A 13920-nucleotide genomic window follows, 5' to 3' on the forward strand; every position below is an offset into this window, starting at 1 on the left:
AGTCTTATAGGCACCCGTTTTGTAGGTAACTCTCTGCTTTTCTCTTGCTGCTTTTAAGATTCTCTCTTTATCTTTCACCTTTGGCATTTTAATTATGATGTGTCTTGGTGTGGTCCTCCTTGGGTCTAGCTTGTTTGGGACTCTCTGTGCGTCCTGGACTTGTATGTCTGTTTCCTTCACCAAATTAAGGAAGTTCTCTTTCATTATTTTTTCAAATAATTTTCAATTTCTTGGTCTTCCTCTTCTCCCTTTGGTACCCCCTATGATTCTGATGTTGGCATATTTGGAGATGTTCCAGAGGTTCCCAAGCCTCACCTTGTTTTTTTTCTTTTTGTTTGTTTGTTTTTTGTTTTTTTTTGAATTCTTATTTCTTCTTCTTGTTCTGGCTGAATGTTTATTTCTTGCTTATGTTCCAAATCGTTGATTTGAATTCTGGCTTCCTTCCCTTCACTGTTTGTTTCCTGTAGATTTTTCTTTATCTCTCTTAGCGTAACCCTCATTTCTTCCTTTATATATTTGCTATACTCAGTGAGTTCTCTGAGCATCCTGACCACCAGTGTTTTGACCTCTGCATCTGACAGGTTGACTGTCTCCATTTTGTTTAGTTCTTTTTCTAGACTTTTGTTCTGTTCTTTCATTTGGGCCATATTTCTTTGCCTCTTCAATTTGGCAGCCTCCCTGTGTTTGTTTCTGTGTATTAGGTAGAGCTGCTCTGATTCCCTGTCTTAGTAGTGTGGCCTGTGTAGCAAAGGCACCTGTAACTTGTGTGGGTCAGAGCCTTAGGTAATTGCCAGGGCAGGGCCACCCACTCCACCGCTTTGTGACTCTGTGCTGGGGAGCAGGGGGTAAGGACTCGGAGAGAGGGCAATGCCGCTACCTGGCTTCTGGAGGTTTGCCCAGCAGTTTCTCTGTTTCTAGTCACTTTACCCACCTCCTGTACGTGACTGGCACCCTTTCAGCTGCTGCGCAGGTGGCAAAACCCAGAGTGGGTACATTCTAAGGCCATGTGGGCCTTTTAAACAGCAAAAATCCAGCAGTTTCTCTGCCGCCCCAACCCCCACTGGTTTTTACAGCCAGAGGTAAGAGGTATTTATCTTCCCAGCGCTGGCACCCTGGGCGGTGCAGTCTGGCCTGGGGCTGGGATGGCTCGCTCCCAAGGTATCCCTCCCGATTTTTACCCACCACACGTGAACGCGGGACTGTCCATTTTCCCACCACCTCCACCTCTCCGTGCCACACTGTCTTTGGCCATCTATGCGACTCCATCCCTCCTACCCGTCTGGATAAACGTGGCTTCTCTAAATCCTTGGTTGTTGGACTTCGATGTAGTTTGATATTCTGACGGTTCTGGGTGTTACTAGTTTTGAGGTCTGGTTGTCATTCCTTCTACAGTTGCGTGAGGAGGCAAAGCGTATGTGCCGACGCCTCCGCCTTGACCAAGAATCCAGGATTTCATTTTCCTGTTCTAACCCCTCCGTCTCCCACACTCCCGCCCGCACCAGGTCTTTTGTGTCCATCTTTGTGACCTGTGGGGACAAGTGTCTCTAAAAGGTATGCATGCTCTGTCCCACCCACTACTTGTAACCCGGTCCTCCCTCCGCGGAGCCAGGAGACGGCTGCGGTGCCGGTCTGCGGCTTTTCATTTCTCTGAACAACGGCTCGGTTTTTTTGTTTTTTGTTTTTCTGAGTTTCAGATTGCAAGGCTCTCAGATACCCTCAGCATCTAGTGATACATCAAAGACCAAAGACATCTCCTCCCTTGACCTCTGCAAACACCCCCTGATGCGACCGTTTTGGAGTCGCTGTTTTGTCAGCGGATGCACAGAGGCTCCGGTGGGGCGAGGCCGTGCCTGCTGCGGGCCCAGCACAGAGTGGGGGCTTTTCCGGGCAGGGGCTTCAGAACAGGCACTTTCTGGATGCCTCTGCCCACTGGGAGGCGGTGACTTGCCATTGGTTCCTGGACCTCCACTTGGCTTTCCCCCAAGCCTTACCATTCGGGTCACACCCTGGCCACCCACAGGTGGACGGTCTAATGTGGAGGTTCTCGGCTGGGGGTGACTATGCCCCCAGGCTCATGTGACAGTGTCTGGAGACACTTCTAGCTGTCACGCTGGGGATGGGGGGCAACTTGGACCTAGTTAGTAGAAGCCAGGGTGCTGCCCCACATCTCACTCTGCCCAGGAGCGCCGCCGCCACAGAGACTTACCCAGCCTGTAGTGCCAGGCGTGCCCAGGACAAGAAACCCCGGCTTAATCTAAACCAGACTCTGCACAGATGACTCCGATGTCCTCTAAGGGGATGGCCAGCTCACCGTGCATGGCACAGCTGAGGGATGTTTGGGCTTTCCCTAAGCCTTTTGCTCAGTAATAGTAGCCAAGTCCTGCCACGGGCCAGTGACATGCCCAGCCTGCAGGGAGGACCATCCAACAGCCCACTCCTGGACATGGGCTCTGGGACTCTCCCTCTCTTCCCCTTGGCTAAACCGTCACACCGGGTGGCCTGCAATCCTATCTCAGAAGGAACTGAGCATGCAGGGTCGTGTCCTGCCTCTCTATTTGGTGCAGACCTGGACTCGGGGTTCAGGTGGACCAGGGTCCTGCTCCTACCTGTATGTCTCGCTGGCTGTGCGGTAGTGAACAAGTGATGTAACCTCTCGGAACCTGCTTCCTCCTCGACACGGGTCACGTGGCACTGAGGTATTAAGTATAGTCTCCATGTACCTGAGCATCTGGCAGTCCACGCAGCCACCTGGAGTGGCAGCCACAGGGGTCCCCATCCCTGTGGCATTTCCAAGAAGAGCTCTGACCTGTCTCTGGGCTGGGTTCTCAGGATCCTGCAGGGCAGCGCAGTCTGTCAGCTGCTGGGCTGGACGCCATTCCGCGGCCCGAGCCTGATCGCGTTCACTGCCGCTGGCTCCTGTCAGTGACCTCCCTGGGCACCGTGTTCTGATGCCAGGGCCCCACACACCCCAGGTTCCTCCCCCGGGTTTTCTTCTGTGACACACAGGGTGGAACAGCGGATGCTACCTCGACAGCTATGTACTTCACTCTATTTCTCGCTTTGAGTTCAACCTTCAAGAAAATTCTTCCACGAGCCATAAACAGCTGTGAATCTGCCTAATAAAGTGATGGCATTTACCCCACTGCTGTCTCCAAGAGGAGTCCTTGGCCACCTGCATCTTTCTAGTTGCATTTAATAATTCAGCCCAAGATGAATTTCCATGATGAACAAGCATAAAGCCTCATGGTTGTATTTTCTTTCAGGACTTAAACACTGAAACCACCACCATTGTTCCCATTTTCGGAGGTTGTGATCGAAACACAAGACTTGATTCCAGAGGGAATAATTTCTTTAAAAAAAAAAAAAAAGTATTTTCAAATACCAGTCTCGGAATCAAAGAAGAGCTGCTAGCTAACTCTGCCTTTGAGGGTGCAGGGAAACCCGCGTTCCTTTTATGGGTGGTGTGAACCCGCTGGGGGCAAGCCGCCACCCCAACGATGTGCCCTTGTGGCTTCTCTATAAAGGACTGTGGCATCTGGAATGGCCAACCTAAGTAGATTTTCATCAGCTCCCCAACGTAGGGCTCTCTGTGTTTAGCTGACCAGGAGCTAAACTCTCCAAGAACTCTTTAAGAGAAACAGCAATTCGCTTGTGTCCCAATAATAGGTTAATTATGTCATCCTTAAAAAACAAACAAACAAAAACACAGTAAAAACCCAAACCAAATAAATCGCATTCGGAGACCCATCTGCCTGGGAGGCGGCGACGTGTGTGTGAAATGATCATTTGCAAGCCGGGGAGGCAGCATGATGGGGTTTCTTAATGAAAATAGGAAAATAGGCTTGTCTAACGGGAAAACATGCATGACGATCAAAAGGAAAATGAGTGCATCCCACGTGGACAAGGACGCGGGCTCTCGTGTCTGAGAGGCATGGGTGCCGGCGACGCTCTGCCCACCTGCGTTTCCTGAATACAGATGAGACCTCACCTGTTTAAAGATAATTAGGAAGCGGGTGGGCGTCCCTTGGGCTCGAGCATGTCTGTGCCACTGTGTTTGTGTGTGCGTTTCTGTCGCCCTGATGTCTCTGTTGGTGTTTCCGAATGCAGGAACCATGGTCAGTAAGGACGCCGGCAAATGCACGCTCACAACGTCAGAGAGCGATGTGGAGCCGGCCGCCTGCCTGGCGCTGGAGATGAGATACGCCCTGGATCCCAACCGGCAGGTCAAGAAGCGGAACAAGGCCCTGCAGGTGCGCTTCAAGGACATCTGCGAGGCTCAGAGCGAGCGGCGGGACGCGCGGCTCCCCGCGGGCCCGGGCGCGGAGCAGCGCGAGGCCAGGCCCCTGTCCCACCGAGCAGCCTACCGCAAGTACATGACGGTGCCCGCGCGGAGGTCCATCCCCAACGTCACCAAGAGCACAGGCGTGCAGACCTCGCCGGACCTCAAAAAGTGTTACCAGACTTTCCCGCTCGACCGCAAAAAGGGGTCTGTCAGGAGCATCCCCGCCGTGGACGCCTTTAGAAGCCAGGACAACGGGTTTGTCATGGACACGAAAGGGAAGAGCGAGGATGGGCCCGGGCAGGAGGCGCGGCTGTGGGCCGCGGGCCGGGGGCAGCAGACGACAGCGCTGGTCATCCATTCCCACGGACACACGGAGGCGCTGGACCAGGCCGCAGTGGCCAACTGTGCACAGCTGAGCCGAAACCCCAGCGTGCACAGCTGCCCGGACGTGCCGCTCCAGAATGCCACCCGGCCTCCTCACCGAGAGCCCGACTGCCAGCCGCACGGGACAGCAAAACAGGAGAGGGCCACACCGGACACGGAGGAGCCTGCTCCCTCGGCCCACGGCAGGGTGTTTAAGACGGAGGTGGCCACCGCTGATGCACCTGCCCCGGGCGCAAAGGCCCCTGAGCCTGCCTTGTCGAACTCTGCCACCACGAGCAAGGCGTCCCTGTGCCCCACAGCCGCTGTGGGGCGGAGCAGGGCCACCCATCTCAATGGGCTCCAGGCGCCCCTGATGCAGTGCCTGTCCCCTGAACACAGTGACCAGCCCCTGCAGACTGCGGCCCCAGTGGGGCCGGAGGACCAGCCTTGTCCGACAGCGGTCGCTGTGGGTGAAGAATGCCAACAAATCGTGCCTCGGACGGAAGTGGTGGACCTCAAAGCACAGCTCCAGGTGATGGAGAACTTGATCAGTTCCAGCCAAGAAACCATCAAAGTGCTCTTGGGGGTCATTCAGGAGCTGGAGAAAGGAGAGGCCCACCGGGAAGGGTATGTATGCTCACTTGTTTCTTATGACGCTCTGCGGACGCATGTCCCTGGGGTCCACCTGCAGCCCCCCAGCCCAGATCCATCATGACTATAATGACCCTTTCTGTGAGCAGGCCACAGTCTGGGCATAGAACAAGCCCAGAGGGGTCTCAGGTTGCTTTCTGACGCGAGACTTCCCCGCGTGAGCGCCTTCAAGATGACTTGCTGGTTAGCACTCATGTGCCTGGCCTGGGATTCAAACCACACCTGTATTTTGAATGAATTGATGTCTTTTTTATTTTCATATCCAAGGACTAAAGGTTTAAGATATTGATGAAGTATAATAGCTATGCTGGTCCAAAAAGCTAATCCACACAGGAAGCTATGGTGTCTTAGGAATCATATTATAGGGGAGAAAAGAGAGAATTCAGTTGGCATTTTGAAGAGCAAATGCTGACTCACTTACAGTAGATAATTGGAATAGTGCTGATATTCAGGGCTGTACAGGCTTCCTCCATAGACAGTATGTTCTTCTCTCCTCACCTGTCTGCAGACGAGCCCCATCACTACGCGAGGAGGGGAGGGTGCCTCTCCCCACGAGCTGCCCTGAGTGTCCAGATGGGCTATCGAGGGAGTAATACCACGTTCACAGCAGCCAAACAGCCTAGCAGTGATAACAGAAGGCTGACCTTTGTTTCCCATGTTTTGAACTTAAAATTGGGCAGCAGCAAAGTTGAAAACCAATGACCTAAAGCTAGGATGCTGGTCTTGAGCCCCTCGGCTAGGCAGGCTGGTGTGGGCCAGGCAGTGCGCTGTCCTATTACAGACAGCCAGCCCCGCTCGGGTTCCAAGCCTCCAAAACAGTGTGCAAGGCTCGCTGGCCTCTGTCTACGTGGCCAAGCCTTCCTTTCCCTGTCCCACTGCAAAGCTGTCTGGATCCCTCCAGCCCATGGTCTGGACGGGCGTCAGGGGCGGTGCCCTGTCGCCCCCTGTGATCAGCACCCTTTCCCCGTGGGTCCCGGTGAGATGAGCTGGCGGCCAGCGCAAAAGTCAGCCAGCCAGGAGATACACTGTGAGGACAGCGGCCCCCCAGGCCCGGTGTTCCTAGAGGGCTGCTACGGTTGGAGCACAGCACGCGCAGGCTGCAGAAAAGTGCGGGGGGCGGGGGGCAGCCTCCGCACTGAGGGGAGCAGGGGAGGCCAAGCTCCGGCCCCCAGGCAAGGCGCCAGGTGCAGGTTCTGCCCTCGGCTCCCGGCTTCTCTGACTTAGGGCAGGTGGCCCAGCTACAAAAGAAGTCAGTTCTCAGTAACCCCCCTCCTGTTTACATCATGCTTTACAGTCGCTAGTCCTGAGCAAAACAAGCTTCTAGCCAGTCCCCGTCTAACAGGAGAGTCACAGTGACCTGACATTAATGAGCGTTTCCAACATCTTCACCTTCATCCCATTTCAATCATCAGCCTTGACTGTGTACACACCCCAGAGCCAACGCCAAGCGGTGGGGGCGTCCACGGGGACGGGTCGGTCAGCTCACCACGTTCCCATGGAAAAGCCGGAACAGGGCCCTGGTGCCTGATCTGGCAAGAGAGAAAGAGCAACATGACCGGTGGGGACCTAAAACCCACATCATGGCATAAAGCCAAGCGCACATGCTGATGTGCATGCGCACAGGGGGGCCTGCGCGGATAGAATCCTGCAAAGGCAGGACGTGTGTGAACACCCGTGAAAGGAGAGCCACACTGTGCAGAGAGGCGCATCCTTACAGGATGACAGGTGTGGAGGTGTGTTTTCCCAGGCCTCTCGGAGGTTCCGAGGTGAGGGAGACGCGTCCAGGTGCGAGTCCTGGCTCTGAGGACGGGCAGGGGCAGCAGCAGCGCCTCCGCATGCCTGTAAGTCAGAGGTAATCAACCCTCCTGCAGCCGGAGGGGGAGGATGACGCGGGGTGACCTTCTAATGTGCAGGTGCCAGGTGCAGCTGAATGGACCGACGTCTGCTATGTGTGTGGCCATTGGAACTCAAACTCAAACTAATCCCAGTGGAGAATTCACTTCCCCGGGTGCTCAGATGCTACAGACCATTTCCAACATCACGGAAGACCTTCACCCTGCAGCCCCCAAACAAGGCTGCGTGCCTGCTTCTGAGCCCCTGACGACTGGCACCACAAGCCGAGGCAAAGGACGATGCGACCTTCAAATCAATCCCGAGTTCAGGTGCTGCCCACATGGGACAGGCTCACAGCAGAAAGGCAGGTCCGTGTCCTGGCCAACTCGAACATCTGTTCCTAAGGACCTTCCCTCCGACCTCCCTCTTAGAGCGTCTGAACTCAGCAAAAAGGCAACTCCAGGGCCACCTTGAAGGTGACGCCTCATGCTCAGTACCCAGGGTCATTAATCTGGCCAAAACTCCTGTTTCCACCATTCTGTTCCAAGTTGGAGTGTGGGGGAAGACAGGAGGCTCAGAGGCAAGCGCCTTCTCCGTCCCTTTCCCAGGTGTCTGGGTCCCGCAGAGGCACAGGGTAGGGACACAGGTGTGCTGACAACTGTCTAGCAGCTGGCTCTGGGGGTGGGAGGAGGCATGTTTGCTGGTTTCCTTGATGTGAATAAGTCCTGTGTCCAGTGTCAACCAGATCACAGTGTCCTGCCTATTTAATACTCTGCTCCTCTGGGCACGGGAGCTGAGGGCAAGCTCCAAGGCCGTCACTTCAGGAGGAGGAGGCCCAGGAATTGTTTGAGGCACACACTCTGAGCTGGGAAGTTGGTGCTTTCATGGCATCTCAGGGTCAAAAACAGGAAACTCACTCTGCTTTATGTAGATTATTATAGAGCCGTTATGTAACATGAAGAATTCCGTGGCCAAGTTAAAATGTCAACAGAGTTTTCATTGAAAAATATTCTCGAGTTTATGATAAGAGTAAGAATGCTCAGAAGCCAGGTTAAACCAATTTCTCTCCCCAGTGTGCCCCCCCCCACCCCCCCCAGCAGGGAGGTACAAGCTTTGTACAGAATTTTATCTCATTAAGAGCAACCCAGGGAAGCCAGCACCTGGTGTGCACTGCGGAGCCCATGGCTTTGAATCAAGTGACAAACGCTGCCCCAAACCTACATCACACAGCGGGCTGGAGCCAGGCCTGGTGGGGCCACCGTCGGGAGGCAGTGCTCTTTGAACTTGGCTCGTGGCCGTGGGCCAGCTGCCGTGTCTGGAAGCTCAGTGCATCGCTTTCCACTCCTGGGTGTGTTGACGCAGCCTCCCGACTGGAGCCATGCAGACCGTGTCACTGGGTGTGCGAGGCAGGCTCTCTGCAGTGGCTCTTACTCTGCATAGAAATTTCTATGTCACCAACCACAGCCACTTCCAGGAGCTTCCAAATCGTTTTGCATAAGAGACTCTTTCAGTAATCTCCCCGACTTGCGAAAGGCCTCAGCAGGGGACGTGGTGATCTCAGGGAAGTCACTTCATCCCAGAGAGCCTGGCGCTCATCTTCCGTCACGCAGGACGGTAGAGGTGGAAGGGCGATGTCTGCACAGCGCCCAGCAGTAACGGGCGCACAGTGGGCACTGGGGAAAGGACAGATCCCGACGTGAGCATTTCAGGAGGTGTTTTCTGTAAGGAGGCACATGTGGACAGGTATTCAAAACCATGCCCTCTAGGCCCTTGCAAAATGTCCGGGATTCCCTAAAATCGCTGGCTTCCTATAGCGCAAGCAGCATTCAGCCACTCGGCTGCCACGGATGCCAAGAACTATCCTGCTGGTGTCACAGCCCTCAGAATTATTCTTGTCTCTCCCCAGGAAGTTCAGGGTCACCCAGGCCACTAAAGCAAGCCATTCATGTAATTGGTAAAGGCTGCAAACCCGGCCAATGGGGCACTGAGTTCAAAACCTCAACCAGTTCGTGTAACTGCTGGAATTCCCCAGAGCAGCGCTGGGGCGCTGGGCAGGAGACACCAGGACCCATGAGCTATGGGCCTGTGTGCTCATGGTGACGCTCACAGCTGCTGTGACATGGCCCCTCGGCGGGGAGACGGCTATGCACTTCTCAGACTATGGACCCCGCGCCCTGGGTGTGCTGGGCTCCTTGGCTAGTGACACCTTAATTAATGGCACCGCTATTCCGAGAAGGCCCAACCATGGTCCGAGAGGCTCTGTGCGAGCTTGCAGGCGTGAGGGTAGGACCTGCCACCGCCCAGTGTGAAGCGGGCTCTTTCGCCGGCCAGGGGTCCCCCGCATCTGCTAGGTGTTACCTGCAGGCTTAGGTGTGCTGGGAGGGGGGACGAGAAGCAGAACCCTGGTCCCCTAGGGGCCCTGAACATGACAAATGGGCTGGTGAGATCATGAAACTCAGGGACCTTTGCGGCTGTTCCGAGCCAGAGCAATCACGAGGCTTCGCTTAAAAGGAGAAAATCCTAAATAACCGACCCACCCCAGGAGGCCAGCAGCTCACAAGACGGTCTGTAAATGTGGTGACCCACAGTCTTAGGTGACCCGTCCCAGGGGCCTGTTCTACCTCACGGGGAAGGGCATTTCTCGGCATGAGGCCGGGTCTCCGAGTCCAGGGCACACAGCGGGGGAAAAAAGTGAGCCATGCACGTCTCCAGAGATGCTCCGGGGCCTCTGCAGGCAGCACTCAGAGGCTGGGGGACAGGCGTGCGGGCCTGAGAGCCAGCAACCCCTGACCCCCAACAAGGGCACCGTCCCGTGGTATCGTTTGCTCCACTTCGTCTTCCTGGTCATCACGGACAAAGGGAACAGCCACAGCAGGGTGGGGGGTGTGTGCACGAACAGCCGTCAGAGGTCAGGAACGAGGCTCGCAGGACCGGTGCTGTTCCCAGGGCTGAGGCCAGTGCTCGGCGCGGTATGGTTGGTGTGGCCGATGCAGCACGTGTGATCTGCAGGGGGCAGCCAGCACATGCTTCACGCTGCGAGGGCCACATGTCTGTCGAAATGATGCGACTCTCCACTGTGTCGTAGACATGTGCACCTGCAGCCGCGGTCCCATGAAACTGTTCACAATCCCAGGCGACGACCACTGCGGGCCACGGGCCAGAGTGTGCCAGCTTCTGTGCCCTGTTATACACAGTGACCGCAGATACAGGCGCAGGACAAGCCCAGGCGCATGACTGCAGGCAGACGGGCGCATCGTTCATTCACGCCTTCGGAAAGCTTCTCCCACAGCCTCCCAAGTGGGTTACTCTTGCCAAAACCTAGCCACCTCGTTGAGATTAAAGGCTTCCACCGGGTGCGCTGGGACAGGGAGATTTGGAAGAAGGGCCGTGGGGGGCCCTCGTCTGTCTCTAGCCTCTGTGCTCTGCTGACAGCCCTGTGCACCTTCTCTGGGAGGCTATCCCCCCCCCCCCCCCCACCAGGCACCAGGTGCAATGTGTCACAGTAAAGCCAACCCCTGTGAGCAGCCAGGAGCAGCAGCATGGCCAGCCGGGGGACCAGAAGCAAGAGACCCCTGTCCTGCCGATGTAGTCCGTCACCCCCACCCTGTGTGCCGCACTCCGCTCTCAGCATTCCCGCTGAATCGGTTCCGGTGTCGCCCTGCGCATCTGCGGTCACCAGCGGCATCTGAGCACGCTCCAGCCAGCCAAGGCAGTCTGCATCCCCAGCCCGTGGCTTTTTCAGGTCCCAGGAATAAGACCAAGGAGGGGAGCTGAGTGGAGGGCCTGGGCTCAGCTCAGAGGCAGCGGCCCCATCCTGCACCCCCCACCCTCCTGACTGTGCGTGGGGAGGGTTACTACCCTCTCTGCACCTCCGCTTCTTCCTCCGTAAAAGAGCGAAGACTGACCACCTCCCTGGGGGAGTACAGGAAACACTGAGGACCGGCCCCAGCCCAGGACTGTGCGCGCGCACAGTACAAGTTACTGCTCCCAAGTTACCCCGTGCCCGCGAAGCAACCTGCCAGTGCTAACGTTCAGGGTGGGGAAGCAGGCTGGGTACCTCCAGGGAGCGCTGCTCGCCGCCTCAGTACACAGGCTGTGTTATTCCCGAGGGCCAGGAGGGTTGAGGGTTTCAGGACGGAGACATCAAGCTTCGCACTCGCCCTCAGAAACGTTCAGGGCGCGTCTACTTGGTGTCACGGACAGAGCCGTCGGCACGGAGGCAGGACACGTGAGGATCGACGCTGCTCCTCCTCAAGGGCCCAGCCTCTCTGAGCTGCGTGTTCCCATGTTAAAGAGAATGGCCCAAACGGGAGGAGAGCCCCCCATGCCTCTCTCTGCTCTTAAGACAATTTCCAGAGTCGCCTAAGGACACTGCGTAGAACTCTCACAGACGTTCAGAGACGAGACAGAGACAGACGGTCCTTGCCACAGATGTTGGCCATCTGCGCACTCAGCAGTCCCACCGCTGTGTTCTTCCTTCCCTTCTCAAGACCCTGCCCACTACTTGCCCCGTGACTAACTGCCACGGGCTGCACTTGGCCTCTGCCCTTTCCTTTTCCTGTTGCAACTGACGATTTTTATATATTTTTATATATTTGTGATGAAATATTCAATTTCTAAAGTCCAAGTATCGTCATATGTGACGATTTCGAAAGGGATGCCCACATCATGTTCTCTCTGGCATTTTCTTCATTTAATGACCAGGGCCACGGGGGTCTTCTCTGTAGCCTGTATTTATATAACTCTGGAAATGGTACTTTTCAGTTTTTCAAAAAATAATAGCCTTTCCATTTTTTAATAGGAAAAAATGAAGCAAATATATTTCTACAAATATAAAACTCATTTCAAACTCTTGCTTTGGGCTCCGTGGAGGTATCACACATACTTGAGAATGTAATTTAAATAATCTTCCTGTGCAGAGTGCCAAGACAGATTTCAAATACCTCCCCAGCTTTTTAAGTTGGTAGGTAAATAAAAGCCTCACCACCAAGCCACTAGGCAATTCAGACACCCATCTGCAGATAAAATGAGCAATTTAAGGCATGACATGAACGTTTATGGAATTTATGGGTTTGTGTACCAGAATTCATATTTTCTAAAAAAGGGATGAAATATAAGTTCTAGTTTTTAAATCCCATGCAATTTCTGCTAAGTTATGCGAAAGGGTTTGTGTTAGAGCTCCCACTGGCTCTGCGGGGGAACCTCAGTGAAATGCATCTTAGGGCAGAGCACCCACAGAGCTCACCTGGTCTGAGCACCCCAATATGCCAGCTTTGCCGCACTGAGTCAACCCTCACAGAAGCACTGCGAGGCAGGAATGATCCGCACAAGGAAACTGAAGGACATGCTCATAACATTCCCTGAGGTCAACAAGCTGGTGAGGAACGGCAAAGACAGGGTTCCCAGGCAGACCTGTCAGGCCCAAGCACCCATTCTCTCTCTCTTCTGAAAACAGGAAGCTGCTACGTCTGTGCAGAACCAAAAAGCAGGCACTTCTGTTGTTACTGCAAACCTGGGTTCCTCCTTCTGCCGGGAGGGGCTAAGAGGCTTCTGCTCCCCAGGTCTGGTCAGTGCCACGCACATGTATGTTCTACAGAAAGCAGACTCCTAGTGCCAGAGAGAGCAGAGGCCACCCTTCGAAGGCATTCCGGAAACACAGCCTCATTTTAAGGGTGCATCATCAGTGAGAGACATCCCCTCTGTGGGCTAATTTCAGAAGAACTCAGGCCACTGGTCGTGCGGCACAAGGACCTGAATGCCAAGGATTCACCTGTCTATGGGCAGCCTTCCCGGGGACATCCTGCAGGGCCCTTGGCACCACCTGGCACGTGAGATGCTCACTTGGTCCCTCCACCTGCCCACCCAGCCCAGCTCTCCTCAGGCAAAGGCCCAAAGCCACGTCACCGGCACGCTGAAGGGAAGCTCCCCACGCAACAGAAAAGAAGGTGCGCCTGTGTTGAAGGCCCGTATTTGAAAGCACATCCATGAGAGCCGATTTCCTAGGACATGGGCCTATTTTGCCTAAAAATGGAGTAAAACTTTCTCTGTTGGCATCACGCTGTTGACCGGTAATTTTATACAAAAGCTGTCCCAGGTCACCGGCTATTGTTTTGTAATTGTCTATGAAAATGAAACAATCTAAGCTTCAGTATACTTCATTTATACAGAAGATACTGAAATGAAACTTTGTACATATCTTCCATATAACTTCTAATAACTTTTTCTGGTGTGACAGACTGTATAGCAAGTTTATCATGCTTGAAAACACGGGTTTAGTTGTGACCAGTCAACAACGTGGTATTCACGATGACAGCAAAAGGCGATCTCCCCAGATAAAAGTCTCACTCCTGGACACAGGAATTTTGTAAATGACGAGACCAAAATCGAAAGATTTACATTTTCAGCCACAAAAGCTCAGAAACGTGTTTAAAAAACAAAAGCCAAATCAGGCTTTGGAAGCAAAGCACAAAAGCTTCTCGAAGAGTAAGTTCTGATGTAAATTGGTTAACGAAACTGCTCCAAAAAGCCTATCAAAAAAAAATCGTAAATCAAAGATAAAAGCCTCTGCAGATATTTATCGCAAGAACCAGTGGAAAAGGCATGACGTTCATACTTTCAAATTAAAAGCCCTTTAAGTTCGTGGCAGTACCAGGGCCGGAGAAGAATGGCCTCCTGGGAGGAGAATCTGTTTCCACGGAGCACAATCACATTCCTAATCTCGCTCTAGTTCAGTAGCCAGTGCCACCAAAATTTATTTTCACTAATTGTCAATAAATTATAGCTTAAACTTT

At 54.1% G+C, this 13920-nt stretch overlaps 2 protein-coding genes across 2 annotated transcripts in view; one reads left to right on the top strand and one right to left on the bottom strand.

Annotated features, from left to right (window-relative positions):
• Nucleotides 1-13920, bottom strand: part of DOCK1 (dedicator of cytokinesis 1) — a 385242-nt gene that overhangs the window by 189516 nt on the left and 181806 nt on the right. The gene's annotated exons all lie outside the window — the stretch shown is intronic.
• Nucleotides 4098-13920, top strand: part of INSYN2A (inhibitory synaptic factor 2A) — a 32904-nt gene continuing 23081 nt past the window's right edge. The window contains exon 1 of the mRNA XM_090279573.1: nt 4098-5272. Within this exon, the coding sequence (XP_090135699.1) occupies nt 4113-5272 (1160 nt within the window). The 5' untranslated portion in view covers nt 4098-4112. The remainder of the gene's footprint in view (nt 5273-13920) is intronic.

The sequence above is a fragment of the Furipterus horrens genome, unplaced genomic scaffold (genome assembly GCF_987537825.1).
Source record: "Furipterus horrens unplaced genomic scaffold, mFurHor1.1.pri manual_scaffold_5, whole genome shotgun sequence".
In the NCBI taxonomy this organism is placed as follows: Eukaryota; Metazoa; Chordata; class Mammalia; order Chiroptera; family Furipteridae; genus Furipterus; species Furipterus horrens.